The 18236-nt window shown below is 46.2% G+C and overlaps 2 protein-coding genes across 5 annotated transcripts in view; one reads left to right on the top strand and one right to left on the bottom strand.

Moving 5' to 3' along the window:
* Positions 1-7128, top strand: part of gyg1a (glycogenin 1a) — a 95301-nt gene extending 88173 nt beyond the window's left edge. For 3 of the 4 annotated variants that reach the window (XM_085989842.1, XM_085989843.1, XM_085989841.1), the window contains exons 6-8: positions 4100-4322; positions 5749-5805; positions 6227-7128. In XM_085989842.1, coding sequence (XP_085845968.1) covers positions 4100-4322; positions 5749-5805; positions 6227-6391 — 445 coding nt within the window. In that variant the 3' untranslated portion in view covers positions 6392-7128. The remainder of the gene's footprint in view (positions 1-4099; positions 4323-5748; positions 5806-6226) is intronic. The other variant, XM_085989844.1, reaches the window with a different exon arrangement.
* A 7811-nt stretch (positions 7129-14939) lies between these two features.
* hltf (helicase-like transcription factor) overlaps positions 14940-18236 on the bottom strand; it is a 94076-nt gene continuing 90779 nt past the window's right edge. The window contains exon 25 of the mRNA XM_085989839.1: positions 14940-17913. Within this exon, the coding sequence (XP_085845965.1) occupies positions 17767-17913 (147 nt within the window). The 3' untranslated portion in view covers positions 14940-17766. The remainder of the gene's footprint in view (positions 17914-18236) is intronic.

The raw sequence follows: 18236 nt of genomic DNA, 5'->3' as shown, positions 1-18236 counted from the left end.
TTTTTTTCTTTTTCTTATTTCTCTTTTTTTTCTTTTTCTTCTTTCTTTTTTTCTCTTTTCTTCTTCTCTTTTTTCTTTTCTTATCTTCTTCTCTTCTCTTTCTTTTTCTCTCTTTTCTTTCTTCTCTTCTTTCTTCTTTTCTTCTTCTTCTCTTCTTTTTCTTTTTCTTCTATTCTTCTTCTTTTTCTTCTTTCTTCTTCTCTTCTTTTTCTTTTCTTCTTCTTTTTCTTTTCTCTCTCTTCTTCTCTTTTTTTCTTTCTCTTTCTTCTCTTTTTCTTCTTCTTCTTTCTTCTTTTTCTTCTTCTCTTCTTCTTTTTCTTCTTTCTTCTCTCTTTTCTTTTCTCTCTTTCTTCTTCTCTTTTTCTTTTTCTTCTTCTTCTCTTTCTTTTTCTTTTTCTTTCTTCTCTTTCTTTTTCTCTCTTTCTTCTCTTTTTTTCTTCTCTTTCTTCTCTTTTTTTTTCTCTCTTTCTTCTCTTTTTTTTTCTCTCTTTCTTCTCTTTTTTTTTCTCTCTTTCTTCTCTTTTCTTCTCTCTTTCTTCTCTTCTTTCTTCTTTCTCTCTTTCTTCTCTTTCTTTCTCTCTTTCTTCTCTTCTTTCTTCTCTTTCTCTTCTTTCTTCTTCTTCTCTCTTCTCTCTCTTTTCTTTCTCTTTCTCTCTTCTTTCTTTCTTCTTTTCTCTCTTTCTTCTCTATCTTTTCTCTCTCTTCTTCTCTTCTCTTCTTTCTTCTCTTCTCTCATCTCTTCTCTCTCTCTTCAATTCTTCTCTCTCTTCAACTAAACAAACAACAACAAAACAAACAAAACACAAACAAACAACAAAACAAACAACAAAACAAACAACACAAACAACAAAACACAACCAACAAAACAACAACCCACAACCACCCACCAACCACCCCCAACCACACCCCAACACACCCCACCACCCCCACCACCCACCCCCCCCCCCCCCACCCAACCCCAACACCCCACCCCCACCCCCACCACCCCACCCACACCCCCCCCCCCACCACCCCCACCACAAACCACCCACCAAAACAACCACAAAAACCCAACCAAACCAAACCACCCCACACCCAACCAACCCCACCACCCAACACAAAACCCCACACAACAAACACCAACCACACACCAACAACACCCAACAAAACAAAAACCACCACAACACCCAACAAACAACCAACAAACCAAAACCCACAAAAACAACACAACCAAAAACACAACACAAACAACAAAAACCACACCAACAACAACCCAAAACACCCAAAACCAAAAAACCACAAACAAAACCACACCAAACACCACAACCCCCCACAAACCACACCAACCAACACCCCACCAACAACACCAAACCACAACACCACCACACCACCCCACCCCACACAACCCACCACACCACAAACCCCACCACAACACCAACAACCCCCCAACAACACCAACACCACCCCCACCAACACCACAACCCCCACCCCCAACCACCCACACACCACCACCACCACACACCCCACACACACCAACCAACACCACCCAACACACCCACACAACCCACACACCCCCCCACACCACAACACCACCACCACACCACACACCACAACACCCCCACCCACACAACACCCCCACACACCACCCAACACCACACCCACCACACACCCACCCACACAACCCACCACACCCACACCCCACCACCAACCACCCCACACACCCCCACCACAACACCCCACCACACACCACCCCACCACCACACACCACCCACCCCACCACCCCACCCACACACCCACCCCACCCACACCCACCACCCCACCACCCACACCACCCCACCCCACCAACACCACACCCCCACCCACACACCACCCCCACCCCCACCCACACACCCCCACCCCACCCACACACCACCCCCACCCACACACACCCTCCCCACCCCACCCACCACCACTCCCACCCCACCCACCACTCCCACCCCCACACCCACCCACCCTCCCTCCCCACCCCTCCCTCTCCACCCCTCCCCCTCCCTCCACCCTCCCCACTCTCCTCCCCCTCCCCCACCCTCTCCTCCCCTCCCCACCCTCTCTCCTCCCCCTCCCCTCCCTCTCTCCCCTCCCCTCCCTCCTCCTCCCCCTCCCTCTCTCCCCCTCCCTCCCTCTCCCCCTCCCTCCTCCCTCCTCCTCCCCCTCCCTCTCTCCCCTCCTCTCCTCCCCCTCCCCTCTCCTCCCCCTCCCTCTCCTCCTCCCCCTCCCTCTCTCCTCCCCCTCCCCCTCCTCTCCTCTCTCCCCTCCCCCTCCCTCTCCTCCCCTCCCCCTCCCTCTCTCCTCCCCTCCCCCTCCCTCTCTCCTCCCCCTCCCTCTCTCCTCTCCCCTCCCTCTCTCTCCCCTCCCCCTCCCTCTCTCCTCCCCCTCCCCCTCCCTCTCTCCTCCCCCTCCCCCTCCCTCTCTCCTCCCCCTCCCCTCCCTCTCTCCTCCCCTCCCCCTCCTCTCTCCTCCCCTCCCCTCCCTCTCTCCTCCCCCTCCTCCCCCTCCCTCTCTCCTCCCCCTCCTCCCCCTCCCTCTCTCCTCCCCCTCCTCCCCCTCCCTCTCTCCTCCCCCTCTCCCCCTCCCTCTCTCCTCCCCTCCCCTCCTCCCCCTCCCTCTCTCCTCCCCTCCCCCTCCCCCTCCCTCTCTCCTCCCCCTCCCCCTCTCCCTCCCCCTCTCCTCCCCCTCTCCTCTCCCCCCTCTCCTCTCCCCCTCTCCTCTCCCCCTCTCCTCCCCCCTCCTCCCTCTCCTCCCCTCCCTCTCCTCCCTCTCCTCCTCCCCCTCTCCTCCTCCTCCTCCTCCCCTCCCTCGCTGGGCAGGAGCAGTACGCCTGAAGTACACTGGGCCTAGTGCCTATATTTCCTGTTCCAGGCCATTAATGGGTCCCAGGGGGACCCCAACACAGGCCTAATCCCTGGTAAGAAACCGGAGCACAGCTGCAGGCTTGAGGGGCCTACTGCAGCTAGAGACCAGCAAACAGAAGGCCCAAAGAGCCAATGAAATAGTTACAAAAATGGTCACACTCACCTTGTGGGGATCTTCTTTGTCTTGCCACTAGCCCCCCATTTTGAGGGGGGTTTCCTGGTGCCTGCTTTCTGGGGCAATCCATGACCATAACTGCAGGAAAACAGGCGAGAGGCTGGGAACAGTTCCTCCCACCTCATAAGCAACTCTGTGTTGGGCCTAACCCATTGTAAGTGCAGACCCTGGTCTACCCTGCTAGGGAACTCCCTAGAATTCCTGGAGACACATAAAGGAGTGGAGACCCAACAGAACATGTCTCTGTCACCTTTGTCTTGGTCTTTGCCCCAGGGGAATGTCTATTTTCTGGGCACAATGTTCAGAAAATTGACTCCAGTAGTTCTGGTTTAAACCTCATTACCAGCATAAGCAGTTCCCTTTCGTGGTTAAGGGTTAATTAGTAAGCCTTGATAAACTGGCTCATTAACATTAGTCGGGGTGTTGCAATGCTGCTACTATGTTGAGGTTGTTGCTGTGAGCTATCTTGTCTCCAATGCTGGGAGGCTACAAATATTTCCACAATGGAAGAAGCGCTGGTGGCTATAACCACAACCAGTACTAGCAGGGGAAAAAAAGTGTGATATTAGGACCACTGAACTTTTGAACTTGTTTTGGATGAGTGACCTCTGTACACCAACCTTTCCCCCCTCCCCCCCCTTTTACAGCGGGCATTAGGACCTGGTTTCTGTTGGTGAGCTGGGACCTGCTGACTATATTTACTGATAATGGTGGCCTTAACTCAGTGGGACCTTACTAGAACTACATCTTTATTCAGTGGTACATGGTATGATGCCCTGTCGTTGCTGTGCATTGTATTGCATAATCTCCTAGCTTTACAACACATTACATGGTATAATCTCCTGCCCTTATTCTTTGTTACATGGTAGACTCTCCTAACCGTACTGTGCTGTGCTTAAATGGTATAATGCTCCTGTCCTTGCAAAAAGCATATTCTTCGATTTTACCATAAGCATTAACACAGGAGATCTGCTCATTTTCAAAGTGTGATTTAAAAAAAATTATTAGTTAGATGGAATCATTAATACCTTGTGTTGAATATGCGGAATCATAGGTATGGTGCTGATGCCAAGGTGGTCCACTTTCTTGGCAAGGTCAAGCCATGGAACTACTCCTATGACTCAAAGACAAGATGTGTGATGAGAGATGGTCACGATTATTCATCCATTGTGCACCCTGAATTCCTCAATATGTGGTGGGACACCTTCACGACATCTGTCTTGCCAATGCTTACAGATCACGATATCTCAAAGGACACTGGTCCTGGCAAACAAGAGGTAGGTTGTATCTATAAAGGTAGACATAAGCATGCTGAAATACTAATGGGCAAAATGTTTGGGACATTTTGACATGTTGGAGATCAACTAACATGTAGACAAGCGGCTAAGAAAAAATTTGACCCTAACAACGTGACTTGTAGATTTTTTTCTTCGGAAGAAATAGCTCCCTGTTTTAAGTGGATTTTGGGTATGCCAATACATTAATTAAATGAATGCACGTACTTGTCCTTTTATGATGTTAAGCTGATGCCCTAGTTGAATGAATTACCCCCAAAAAGGTGTGGGAATTAAATGGTGAAAGGATACTTTGAGGTCAGTTTTACTAATTGTAGGCTTGTGAAGTGGACAAGTGATGATTTAGGACTCAGTTATCATGGTGCAAGCAAAATCGCCTGCCCAATTTCTGCCTGCTGCTTGATCTCTGCTCCGTGTCATGCAGGTAATGTGTGTCTACTTCAGTTAAATGAATGATACAAAAAGGGGGCGGTGCAGTCATGACTCAATCTGACCATGTGTGCCCTAGGGACTTGCTTAATAAAGCAAGGTGCTGAAGTGGATCAATCTTCTTTGTCCTCTTCTCCCTCTAATCACATTGGGGAGAAATTCAACTCACAGACGTCTGTTTTTGCACCTGAAAAACTGGCGGCCAGCAGTTGAAAATTGAGGGTGGGGGATGGGGGATGGGGGGAATTTTGGTCACCCCTTTGAAGCTGAAAGCCCACCTGATGTGGTATTCAGACGGGCCTGTAAATGCGCAAGCAGCCCAGCCACCTGAAGCAGGTGTCGGGGTGCTTAAAAATGCAAATCTGGATCCTTTGCCGGTTGTAGGCCTTCGATTGAAATTCAGGTACAAATGGGTGGAACTTGTGCCACTCATGCTGCGCCTGTTTTGTACCGGGCCTTGAGCAGCCTAACCAGCGATCCTTAACGGGGCTGATGGGCGGCCGCTCAAAAAGAAAGGCCAAAGAAATGTTTAATCTTGTTGTAGGCCCAGGAGAAGCAGGAGTGCCCCTCTCGTGCTTACTAAAAGACCTCTGACCTGCTGCCGGCGGAATCGCGTTCCCCATCTCCCCCTAGATCGCCTTCCAGCCCCTTTCCCCAGACCCGGCCTAGTGAGAGGCGACGATATCCCGCCCTCCTCCACAATGGGAGTGTCCGTTTGGTGCTTGCCAGCGGCATTGAAATGTGGCCCGAAGCCAAATCTGACTCGGAAATCTCAGTCCTTGTGTTGTCATTAAAATTCAGGATTGTGAGTTGACTGCTAAACGTTGGCTGCCATGTTGGGTTTTAAACTCTCTGAAATGCCAGACCTCTGGAAGGCGGTCGAGATGAGAAGCCATTGTTGCATGCAGTAAACTGATGTGAAAGTTCCCACATTGACTCTTTTTCTCTGTCTTCACAAATATGTCTGGCAACCTTTCAGCTGTCATGCTTGGTCTATGCATTGGCTTTCACTTGTGGCTTATCATTCTGTAGGAAGGTATGCTAAACTTCAAAGGTCCCTGTCCCTACAATCGGTTCTCATTCAACTTTGGCTTGGTTAACTAACTTAAGTGCACTTGCATCTGGGGAAAGTCCTTGTTAACTCAATAGTATTGACGTAAATGCTGTTAAAAGACTGCTAATGAAGTACATGACATCTTAGTTAAAGGCAAACGGGTCAGCGCCTGACGTGTGCATGGGAGATTTTTTTATTTACGCTTTGTTTACAACTTAACGATCAGTACAAAGCTACATTGCTGATAAGCATAACTTACCTGGTGGGTCCTAATGTTATATAATGCAGCATTTCAGTACAAGGCAGTTAGTTGGCTGTTTTTAAAGTAACGGAATTGTTCCAATGTAATGGTGGCTTTTCAGCAGGTTGAATTTTTGCAGTTAACTTTTTTTTTAATTTACAGGAGGAAAAATTGAGTGAGGCTGTTTCCCAGCTTTCATTCACCCCACCTGCCCCAGTGATCTCTTCGGAAGAGCGCCGGCAAAAGTGGGAACAGGGTCAAGCTGATTTCATGGGAGTAGATTCTTTCCAGAACATCCAGAAGAAGCTGGATGCTTACTTGAACTAGAGGCGGGTCACTGAACTCCCCCCCGTGGCTACCCAGTGAGAACTGAATACAGAAGGTCTATAGCGTCTAGGCTGGAGTTCAGTGCATGGTTGGTTTGTCCTTATCCTGTTAGTGGCATGGTTTGAAATGGGTGTCTCCATCTGGCTGTCACCTCAATGTTGCAGCTCCTGTTAGTGAGAATGTGACAAAAGCCCGAGAGCATCGTCTTTCAAAGTCCCGAAGCAAATCTCTTCCCAGTATTCGATACTTTGCACATCGACACACTGTCTACTGCTGTAATGCTCCTCCAGAACGATACTGCTTTTTGCTTAACTTAGTAAAACAAAATTAATTAAACTTTTAAACCGTATTATAGGCACTGAAATTAACAGTGCTCGCAGTATTTTACAGATGTTTGAATTAGCTTCACAGTATCTGCAATATTGCATGAAGGACGATAACTATCTCCCCCCCCCCCCCCCTCTTTCCCGCACCCATCAGCTTTACAAAGGAAACACTGTACCCCTTTTCCACTGGACAAAAATAAAGTAATTTCTATCTTTTGAGTCTTAATGGCATGAAACAAAACCTAGGGATGGGATTTCTGTGCACTGTACATAACCAGTACCTTGCAAAATTGTTACATAGAACTAAAGACTTTCTCCACCTTTTATGGCATTCGTGTTGTGATTAAACTGCTGACCATCAATTCTTATATCATAGCACTTTACCCACAAAATAAACTTACTGGTTTGAAATTGTTGAGAATTTTTTTTCAATGAATATATCTTCCCACGGGTTTGATTCAAGTACCCAACTGCACTACATAAAATCTCAGCCATTTTACCTACTACCAATGCTTAAAAGCTACAAGAAGATGGAAGTTAAAAAAAAAAAAGTGCTTTTCTATAGTGCCTTTCATGAGCCCGGGTCATCCCAAAGTACTTTTTTTTTTGAAGGCTGGTCGCTGTTGGAATGTAGGAAATGCGGCAGCCAATTTGCGCACAGCAAGATCCCACAGTAACCACATAATCTGTTTTATTTGAGGGACTAACATGGCTAATATCGTAATAATGTAGCAGAATGAATGAGAGATCTCTGAAAACTGATGAAATCTAGTCAGTATACAAGCTGGCCCTTGTACCTACACAGCAAACAGTCAGCGGGAAGTTACCAGGATAGTTCTGAAGGGTATTTGTGTTTTTTCTGGTGGCCTGGCCACTATTTATCCCTCAACCAACATCACTAAAAAATAAATGATCTGGTCATTATCACATTCCTGTTTGAGGGATCTTGCTGTGTGCAAATTGGCTACATTACAACAGCGACTACACTTCTAAAAGTAATTAATTGGCTGTAAAGTGCTTTGAGATGTCCTGAGGTCATGAAAGGTGCTATAGAAATGCAAGTCTTTTTTTAGTAAGTGCAGTAAAGTTACTTTTACCTCGCATAGATTACTGGCAAATTTACATTGTCAAATATTGCATGTAGTTTACAGCACCCATATTCAAAAGGGCATTAGAGAGGTTTCTGAGGACATTTTTCATTGGAGAAAATGCTGACAACGTTGTAAGTAGGGAATTGTGAGGCAGAAAGAGAAGAAACCTCACGTGAGAGTACAAATGAGAAAAGAGCTCTTTTTTTTGAGTAGGTGGATTGGTGAAGGTTCATCATCGGGCTCTTGTGGCCGTTCAGGGATTCTCCAGGGCTCTTGTCCTCTCTCCCCTTCAGTTCCTTCTCTATATTATTGATGACTCCCTACTCAACATGCAACCTTAGCCACTCTTTTTATGATAATTCCACTCTCTCACCTTTCAGAGTGCTGGTTCTGAGTACAAACAACTTTTATTCCTTTTACAAATCCTTGAATCACAAAATCTTGATCAGCAAGATCTTTGATGGTATAATGAAAATATGGTTTCTTTCAAATGTTTTTTTGACTTGGAGATGAAAGTGTTGATCAGGCACTGGACCTTTCTGTGTCCAAATGAGCTCACCTCTCCCCAGAATATGTGGTAATTCATTTACTACTTGTTGGGTGCTGCCAGTGTTAAGTGCATGACACCATGAGAATGTGCTGAGTTTGCGGGGTAGGATTTTGGGTGCTACAGTAGCCTAACCAGCAATGGGCCTTTTTGGGGTGGGAGGGGAGAGAGGGTGGTCGGCACTGTTATTTTATGGAGGCCCAACAATGAGAGAAGGTAGGCTGGGTGGCCTTCGTGTACCTCGTCATGTCAACCATAGGGGGGGAAAAGTCTTATTACTATGGACTACTCCTTCACTGCTGTTCAGATTCTCCAATCCTATCTGAATATTTCTTGGGAGCTTTAATGAACCTTGTGCAGTTTCTGTGAAGGCTCCCACCATATCACACACTCATCAGCCACATGGTAGGGCACTGAGCACCCTTCAGGCCTCAGTCCCGAATCATACAGGGCACCTGGTATCGCATTATTGGACCCATTGTTGCTTCATGTTTTGCACTCCAACCCATAGCTGCCATTCATTACACTTGATGGCTTCACCCTTCATTCTTCTTGACGTGTTGACATCCTTGACCTCACTATGTCCTTTGCTCTTAAATTGAACTACCATGTCTCTTTCATCGCTGCAGTTGCCTCAAAGCTTAGTTTCCTCTGTTGTCCTATACATTTTTTCCAAAATCCCTTAACTGTATAAAGCCTAAGTCCATAAAAGATTTGAATACTGCAACTACTGGGGACAGTCTCTAGCACTTCTTTCATATTCCCAAAACTTAGGTGTGGAATTTAGAGTGCATCCTATCAAACTTGACACAGCACATTAGTACATGGTGCGCACAAATGAGCTAGGTTGATGTGACATTTCAATTTCCTCTACCTCGCAGGTGGGAACCTGTATGAGCTCAAGATCTCCGCATTAGCTTTAGAAATTACAGGTATGAACCTGTCTTGAAATTCCATGTCAAGTTTGCACCACTAGAATAGTAAAGGGTGCAATCTTAAAATTCTTTTTACCAATATATATCACAACAGAGTGAGTTTAAAAAACTAGCCTTTCAGACAGAATAAACTACCTGTTTTAAGCACTCCATGGGCCACAGTCCTGTAAATCACTCTGGTGTCTTTTACTTTGCTTTGTATCCACTGTGATTTGCTATCCAAGTCATCCAGATACCTTACCAAAAATAACACCTCTGATGTAACTACTGTTCCTAGAAATGTTCAGCGAGGGGATCTAATGCCATTATGTAGTAATAGAGAAGGGCCCGCTGGAAGTGAGACGTTATACATTGTTTTTCCCCCGTTGGAGAGAGAAATGTGTTCGTCACCATCCATGGGGGGAGGTGGAAAGCAACCAATATATGGAATTGGGAGAAGCTGTGAGAATGCCATTCCAATCAGCTGACAAGGCTGAGGCTGCCAGCATATTAAATGATACTAACTGGAATGTATTTCTAATGTTCTTAAAAAGAGAGAGAACCAGCTAAAAGTGTTGTGGAAAGTCCTAAGGGAAAATGTTATCTGCTGGTCTTTTATAGCCATAATATCTAATCATTCAGACATGACCGCACTATAGCTTTTAAGACAGTGCTAGTAGGAAAACTCATGTAACTTTGGAATAAATATGGAAGAAACACTTTGCACATCATGTAATTAGGTTTTTGATTTCTTTTGAAAACATACTGTTGTCAAATCCTTGCCTCCATCAAAGATGGGAAATCGGATAATGTATCGGCATAAGAATTGCTTTGATCACTCCATGGATTTGTGAGGGTTTCCGCCAAGCAAAATTGATGGATAAATATTGACCAGGACACTGGGAGAATTCCTCTGCTCTTCTTTGAATAGTCTTTTACATCCACCGGCACAGCCGCACACATCAGTTCACGGGCGCACTCCCTAGGATTTCTTTTCCCATTAAGTGTGCCGACGATTCCTCAATATGAACGACTGGTGGGCACGGCTCCATGAAAACTTATCCCACGTCAGTCACCATAACTCCGATTACAAATGCATGCATTTATCCCCAAAATACGAGTAAAAGTCCTCTAATCTCGGAATGAAAATGGAACTGGAATTATCCAGTCGCGGTAAACCAGTGATACCGGCGTCTGATGGGTTTCTCTGTATGTTTAATGAAAGTGACAAATAGTACAACTGGCCAATAGACGGTGATGTAAGTCGTTCTATTGTAGCTACCATGTGTGGAAAAAGACTGGCCACAAAGTCTGGGAGAGTGAAAGGCTCTGGCAATGGTCCCCTTTGACTAGAGGCTGGTAACAGCACAATTCCCATTCCCATTCCCATTCCCCAGTGGTGCGCAGAGATGGGATACAAGCTGAAATGTATTCGAGCTCTTGCTGTAATTTTTCCCCCCCAAATAAGTCTTCCTCCCTTACAATAACATGATTGGTTAGCATTCAACATACAACTGCATTACTGACTCCTTTTATGATGACTTTTTTGCTTTTTGTATTGTTCAGCTACTTAATTCATCCATAATATCTCAAGGGACCCCCCTCCTCACTGTATCCTCCATTTATATGATTCTATTATACCATTTCTCCCCAAGAGTTGATGCCTCGCTGGTCACCCTCTACCGCACATAACTAGCTATTCCTAATGAGATGTTACCACACCAAAACTCAGTCCCGTTCTCATCTGACATTCAGACGAGTCCTTCTGACAGGAGTCTCTAGCTACTGAAAAACTTGCATTTATATAGCGCCTTTCATGACTTCCCAAAGCTTTTACGGCCAAGTCAAATTTTCCTTTTAACTACCCCAGTGGTACTGAAGCGTCCCCCTCTCGCCCCCGCCACCCCCATCAAATGTAACCCAGCTCACCAGCACAAGCTGAGTAGTAGAACCCTGGGCTTCCTTGATTGTATCTTCTGTAGATATAATAGGTTTAACATGCCCTTGTAAAGCAATAAAGCATATGTGAGAATTAAGTTTTATTTAGCATGGCAGGTGCTAAGCGCAGTTATGCTCCGTTAAGAGGGGTGGCCATAATTAAGATTTAGAGAGTTGTCTGTATAACCATCAGAGCAGAATCCCTCTTCACGTGACATTCCGGGCCGGGAGAAGGGGCTCCAGTATTAGCGATACCCGTAACATAAACTGGGCTCTATCTTCAGGAATGCAGGACGACAATCTCAGTGTGACATACGTCCTGTCGATTAGTGGAAGGACTGCAGCGATCAGTGGGGTTTGCTGTTCCGAATTTACTGCAGGATTGCATGAAGTGACATCTGCTGTTGTGTCCCACACACTGCTGCACGCTAGCTGGAATCTGTGCAGTGGCCTGTGATGAGCAGCACCACTAGGCGCCAAAGAGGACCAAAAATAGAATGGTAACTTAAAACAAAAATCGAGAGTTGTATCCAATAAAAGCTTACTTCATCGTCACTTCTTAATGTGGCATTTTAGTTAGGCAAAAAAAAAGTGGGGGGGATTGTTTCTGCTAGAATGTTTTGCAGATTAATCTGGAACTCAGCGACAGTGAGCATCATAGAATTGTACAGCGCAGGCCAGTCGGCCCATCGAGTCTACGACAGCTCTTTCGCAGAACAATCCAGTTAGTCGCACTCCCCCGCACTTTCCCCATAGCCCTGCAATTTTTTCCTCTTTCAAGTATTTATCCAATTCTCTTTTGAATACTACTGAATCTGTTTCCACCACCTTATCAGGCAGTGCATTCCAAATCCTAACCCCTCGTTGTGTAAAGGACTTTTTCTTTATGTCACCTGTTTCTTTTGCCAATCACCTTAAAGCTGTGACCTCTCGTTATCGACCTTTCAGCCACTGTACAATCTTTTATTTTTGTTGCCAAAAGCAATCCATTCCTCCCCCCCCACCACACATATTGATTTACTACTTGTAAGCATTTCATCCTCATGAGTCCCCGCTGGCTTAGTGGGTAAAAGCCTGAGGCAGCAGCGACCTATGCAGACCAGCAAGTCCAGGGTCAAAATAACAACAGAAAATGCTGGAAAAACTCAGGTGGTCAGGCAATATCCGTGGACAGAAATTTGAGTTGACGTTTCGGGTCGAACCCTTCTTCAAAACTGGAAAGAAAAGATAGATCGGAGGCAGGGCTGCGATCAGACAAAAGAAGTAAAAAAGAGACAATAAAAGGTGTTTGAAGGTAGACGAGATGGTAATAGGCTGAGATTGGGTGTAAAGTGTACTGGCAGGGCAAGGGATAGCTGCCAGGTGTGAGAGCGAAACAAAAAGGGGGGGGGGGGGGGAAAGGAGTGGGAAAATTACAAGAAAAAATGAAATAGGGGCCAAGGTTATGATCTGAAATTGTTGAACTCGATATGGAGTCCGGAAGACTGCAGAGTGCCTAATCGGAAGATGAGGTGCTGTTCCTCGAGTTTACGTTGAGCTTCCGTGGAACAATACAAGAGGCCAAGGACGGCGAGGTCCGAGTGGGAATGGAGCGTTGAATTAAAATGACAGGCGACCGGAAGCTCGGGGTCACCCTTACGGACTGAACGGAGGTGTTCCGCAAAGCGGTCACCCAATCTGCGTTTGGTCTCCCCAATGTAGAGGAGACCGCATCGTGAGCAGCGAATACAGTATACTAGATTGCGAGAAGTACAAGTAAATCGCTGTTTCACCTGGAAGGGGTGTTTGGGGCCCTGGACAGTGGGAAGGTATAGGGGCAGGTGTTACATCGCCTCCGCTTGCACGGGAAGGTGTCAGGCGAAGGGGAAGGGCTGTTTGGGCTGATAGAGGAGTGGACTAGGGTGTCTCGGAGGGAGCGGTCCCTGCAGAATGCTGAAAGGGGAGGTTTGGTGGTGGGATCACTTTGGAGGTAGCGGAAATGCCGGAGGATGATCCGTTGAATGTGGAGGCTGGTGGGGTGAAAGGCGAGGACAAGGGAAACCCTATCGTGGTTCCGGGAGGGAGGGGCAGGGGTGGGGGCAGAAGTGCGGGAGATAGAACTGACACGGTCGAGAGCAGTGTCAATCACGGTAGAGGGGAATCCTCGGTTACGGAAAAAGGAAGACATGTCGGAAGCACTGGTGTGGAAGGTGGCATCGTCGGAGCAGATACGGCGGAGACAGAGAAACTGGGAGAATGGAATAGAGTCCTTACAGGAAGCGGGGTGGGAGGAAGTGTAGTCCAGGTAGCTGTGGGAGTCAGTGGGCTTGTAGTGAATATTGGTCGACCCGAAACGTCAACTCAAATTTCTGTCCACGGATGTTGCCTGACCTGCTGAGTTTTTCCAGCATTTTCTGTTGTTATTTCGGATTTCCAACATCCGCAGTATTTTGCTAAGTCCAGGGTCAATCTTAGCTTAAATAACAGAAAATGCTGGAAATACTCAGCAGGCCAGGCAGCATCCAGAAGGAAAAATAAATCAATCAGCCAGGGTTCTCACACCCACTTAGTAGCACATGATCTCTGACAGAAAGTGCTGTGATGCCCTCATGGGGGAATTGCCCATGTCTCACACAGTGAAGAATTGCTATTTTGCCATAGTACAATAAGCAGGCCGGCACAGAGACACTGTATACCCGCTGGAGTCTTTGGGACAAGAAAGCTCGGCTGCCGTCCGTCAAGCCCGCCTACTTCCACCTCCCTATCACTGCTCCCTCATCGCCCTTGCCTCAGCGCATCTGCTGCTGAAATGCTCATCCATGAATTTCTTTTACCTCCAGACTCAACTATTCCACTGTTCTCCTGGCTGGCCACCCATCTACCACCCTCCATAACCTTGAGCTCATCCTAACTCGCACCATCAGCCCTGTACTTGCTGACCAACATTGGCTCCCGGTTCAGCAACACCTCAAATTTAAAATTCTCATCCTAGGGTTCAAGTCCCTCGATGGCCTTGCCCCCTCCCTATCACTAACCTCAGAGATCACTGCGCTCCTCCAATTCTGGCTTCTTGCACATCCTACTGGAATCGCTCCAGCATTAGCAGCCGTGCCTTCAGCTGCCTAGACCCCAAGCTCTGGAATTCCCACCATAAACCTGTCCGCCTTTCTCTAAAAATGCTCCTTAAAACCTACCTTTTTGACCTGTCCTAATATCTTTTTATGTGGCTTGGTGTCAATTTTTGTTTGATAACGCTCCTCTGAAGCGCCTTGGGAGTTTTACTACATTAAGGGTGCTATATAAATTCATGTTGTTGTTAATGGCCTTCAATTATACGGCACTATCATATAGAAGTGAGGTACCCCATCAAACTTGCCAGGCAATCAAGGTATGGCAGTTACTGCAGGTTTCCAGTGAGGCTGTAGTTCAGGTTGAAGATAGAGGAGGATCCAAGAATAGGAATTTAAAAAGATTGTCAACCAATAAATTTACTTTCAACCAATATTTTAAGGTAGTTCCATCTGTGCTCGAGTGGATAAAATTTTAAGTTCTAAGTTCAACCCCCAAAACCGAATGAATAGACCGTTATCCAAACAGGCTGAAAACAGCAAGGGCACCAGCTCGAGGGCTTGATGCCACACAGGAGCCACGCAAAGTTTTCTCCCAGACCCCTTTCAATACAAAGCCTTGCTCTGGTATCACGCCACAGCCATTACAAAAGGGGTGGGAAGCCCGAACAGATGCAGAGGCAAGTAACACACAACAAAATAGAGCTTTAATTCAGAGAACACAATCTCTCATCAGAAGGACGGTAACTCCAACAATGTAGCATACTACTGCACGGTCAGCCTGGATTATGTTCTCAAGTCATGTATTGGGCTTGAACCCATGATGACCAGTATTGACACACACAAGCTATTTTCTTTTCCTAATTTAGAATCAATGACTACTGTTTTTTTTGCCTCTCCTGGGGGATTACACGGCAGCTGGTGGGTAGGGGCTGTCTGATCACGATGCTTCAGGGACCACGATTGCAACACTACCTTTCAACTAAAGAGTGAACTCTTCACGCTGTTCTCACAGCTTCCAGATAGTGTTACGGTCTTTTACGCTGTTCAAACCTTCTGCATGATAATAGCTTCATACATATTTTTTAAACTCTGAAGTGGTTTCCAGTGGGAGTAAAATGCACCAAGACTCTTGGGAGCTCACCAAATGCACTTGGCACATCAGCCCAGGCCTAATTCTAGTGGTCACGTTAGTATTCTTCATCCATCTTACTGAGTACGAATGGTCAGCCTCTAGCCGAGGATGTTACTGATCCAATGTATGCTTGATGCATCATTCTGTAGTTTGTGCTATCCTCATAGCACTCATTGTCATTATTCATTTTTTTTAAATTTCATTCTTGGGATAGGCGATTGCTGACAGGGTCAGCATTTATTGCCCATCCTTAGTTTTCCTTGAGGTGGTGTGCGGAGTCTTGTTCTTGAACCGCTGCAGTCCATCTGGTGAAGGTACTCCCAACAATGGTGTTAAGTGGGGAGTTTGAGGATTTTGACCCAGTGACGATGAAGGAACAGCTGTGTCACTTGGAGGCAACTGTATCCCATGCACCTGCTGCCCTTGTCCTTCTATGGGGTGAAGGTTGTACGTTTGAGAGGTGCTGCCGAGGAAGCCTTGACAACTTGCTGCAGTGGATCCTGTAGATAGTACACACTGCAGCTACGGTAAGTGGATGTTTAAGCTGGTGGATAGAGTGTCAAGCAAGGAGATTACTTTGTGCTGGATGGTGTCGAGCTGGAGTGTTTTATGCAGCTGCACCCATCCAAGCAAGTAGCGAGCATGCAATCATATTCCTGACTTGTGCCTTGTAGGTGCTATTAGCATGTTGGGTAGTCAGGTGGTGAGCCACTCGTCGCAGAATACCCAGCTTCTGACCTGTTCTAATAGCCATGGCATTTATGTGGCTGGTCCAGTTGAGTTTCTGGATAGTATAGTAGTTGCCAAGGTTGGATTTGTCCTGCTTTTTGTGAACAAGACATACCTGGGCAATTTTTCACATTTTCAATTAGATGCCACTGTTGTAGCTGTACTGGAAAAGGTTGGCTAAAGGCCTGTCTAGTTCAGGTTTCAGCAATACGACTGGGATGTTGTCGGGGCCCGTAGCCTTTGCTGTAGCTAGTGTACTCAGCCTTTTCTTGATATTATGTGGAGTGAATCAAATTGGCTGATGGCTGGCATCTGTGATGGTGGGAACCTCAGGAGGAAGCACAGAAGGATCATCCACTCGGCCCTGCTGGCTGAAGATGGTTGCGAGCACGTCAGCCTTATCTTTCACACTTGCGTGCTGGACTCTGCCAGTATGTTCATGGAGCCTCCTCCTCCCCCCCCGTTAGTTGCTTAATTGTCCACCACCATTTCCGACTAGATGTGGCAGGACTGCAGAGCTTTGACCCGATCCGTTGGTTAGTTCTGTCTATACCATGCTGCTTCCACTGTTCAGCAGGCATGTAGTCCTGCGTTGTAGCTTTACCAGGTTGGCACCTCATTTTCAGGTAAGCTTGATGCTGCTCTTCTACACTCCTTGATCGAACCAGCATTGGTAATCTGGCTTGGTAATGGAGTCAGTGAGTGATATGCTGGGCCATGAAGTTATTGATTGTGGTGAAATACAACAACGCCTCATGAATGCCCAGTTTTGAGTTGCTCGATCTGTTCTTAATTTAAACAACAACAACTTGTATTTAGTATGGTGGTGGTGGTGCCACAGTGGAGGGTGTCCTCAATAAGAAGACAGCACCTGAGTCTCCACAAGGACTGTGCAGTGAGACCTTATGGAAACCAAGTTCCGATGATTCTCTATTCTTCATAAAAAGAAAAAATTAAACAATGAAACTGGACGAGTATGATCAAGTTTAAGATTTAAAAAGTCCTTAGCATTGTAGAAGAGTAGGGATGATTTAAAAAAAAAAAAAAAAAAAAAAAAAAACTTGCCTTTACATAGGATCTCATCACATCTCAAAAATATCTCAATCCCCTTCACATAGTGAATTCTGGAATACAGCAATGGTTATTCAGGCAAACACAGCAGTCACACAGAAACACCCCACAAATAACAATGAGATGAAAAACCAGCTAATCTGATTTTGCTGGTGTTGGCTGAGGGAGAAACATTAGTCAGAACACTGGCAGAACGCCCCGATTTTCTTCGAGTTTTACCACGGGATCTTTAATGTCTACCTGACCATTGGAAACGAGCAAATTGAGTTGCGTTTTAACATCTCATCTGAGGGACGGCACTTCTGACTGCAGCGTTCCCTACACCTGAAGACAATAACTGGCGCATATATTACACTGACAATTTGCTTTCTAGATTCTGATTGATGGAATTCAACAAACATTTCGCATTAAAGATACCTTCTAACACGAATTTGTTTTCAGCTTGCAAATTAGGTTTCATTTTTCTGCCCCATTACAGAACTTCTGTAGTCTAAAAGCTTTAAATTTCAAGGGCTCAGGTTTCTGGGAGGGGGTTAAAGGAAAAAAAAAACAATGGATTAAACAGCAGAAATGAGAGTTACATGTCGATCAGAATCTTGATCTCTTCCATCCGGCTCTGCTTCATCTCTCGCTGTCTTTTGGCTCCAAAGGCCCCCGCAGCAAGTTCTCGCTTCTTGTTCTGAATCTTGATCATATTTTCCTCCACCGAGTTCTTCACAATGAACTGCAAACATACACACAAGGCGAGATTTATTGGACGCTGACAAAACTGCTGTAAACCACAAAGTGGCAGCATCAACCTCAACAGAATATAGAATTTAAACTCCAAGCCATGGGAGTGTCAAGCAAGATCAAATAAATAATCTGCTCTCCCACCCAGTTAGTCTGCGAGAGAGTAGTTAAATCTACAGGTGCTTAAAGATTCACTTTTTTTTTTGCATCTTCTGGTTTTGGCACTGTTCTACTACCCCCACCCCCACCCTTTCAGATTTGTTGTCGCTGGGTGCAGCTCCTTGCCAGCCAGCTGAGTGTCACTGCACAACACGG

This window comes from Somniosus microcephalus, chromosome 6 (assembly GCF_052327205.1).
Source record: "Somniosus microcephalus isolate GS21.2 chromosome 6, FLI_Smic_1.0, whole genome shotgun sequence".
Classification (NCBI taxonomy): Eukaryota; Metazoa; Chordata; class Chondrichthyes; order Squaliformes; family Somniosidae; genus Somniosus; species Somniosus microcephalus.
The sequence above is the reverse complement of the archived record's forward strand: the minus strand, read 5'-3'. Positions and strand labels throughout refer to the sequence as shown.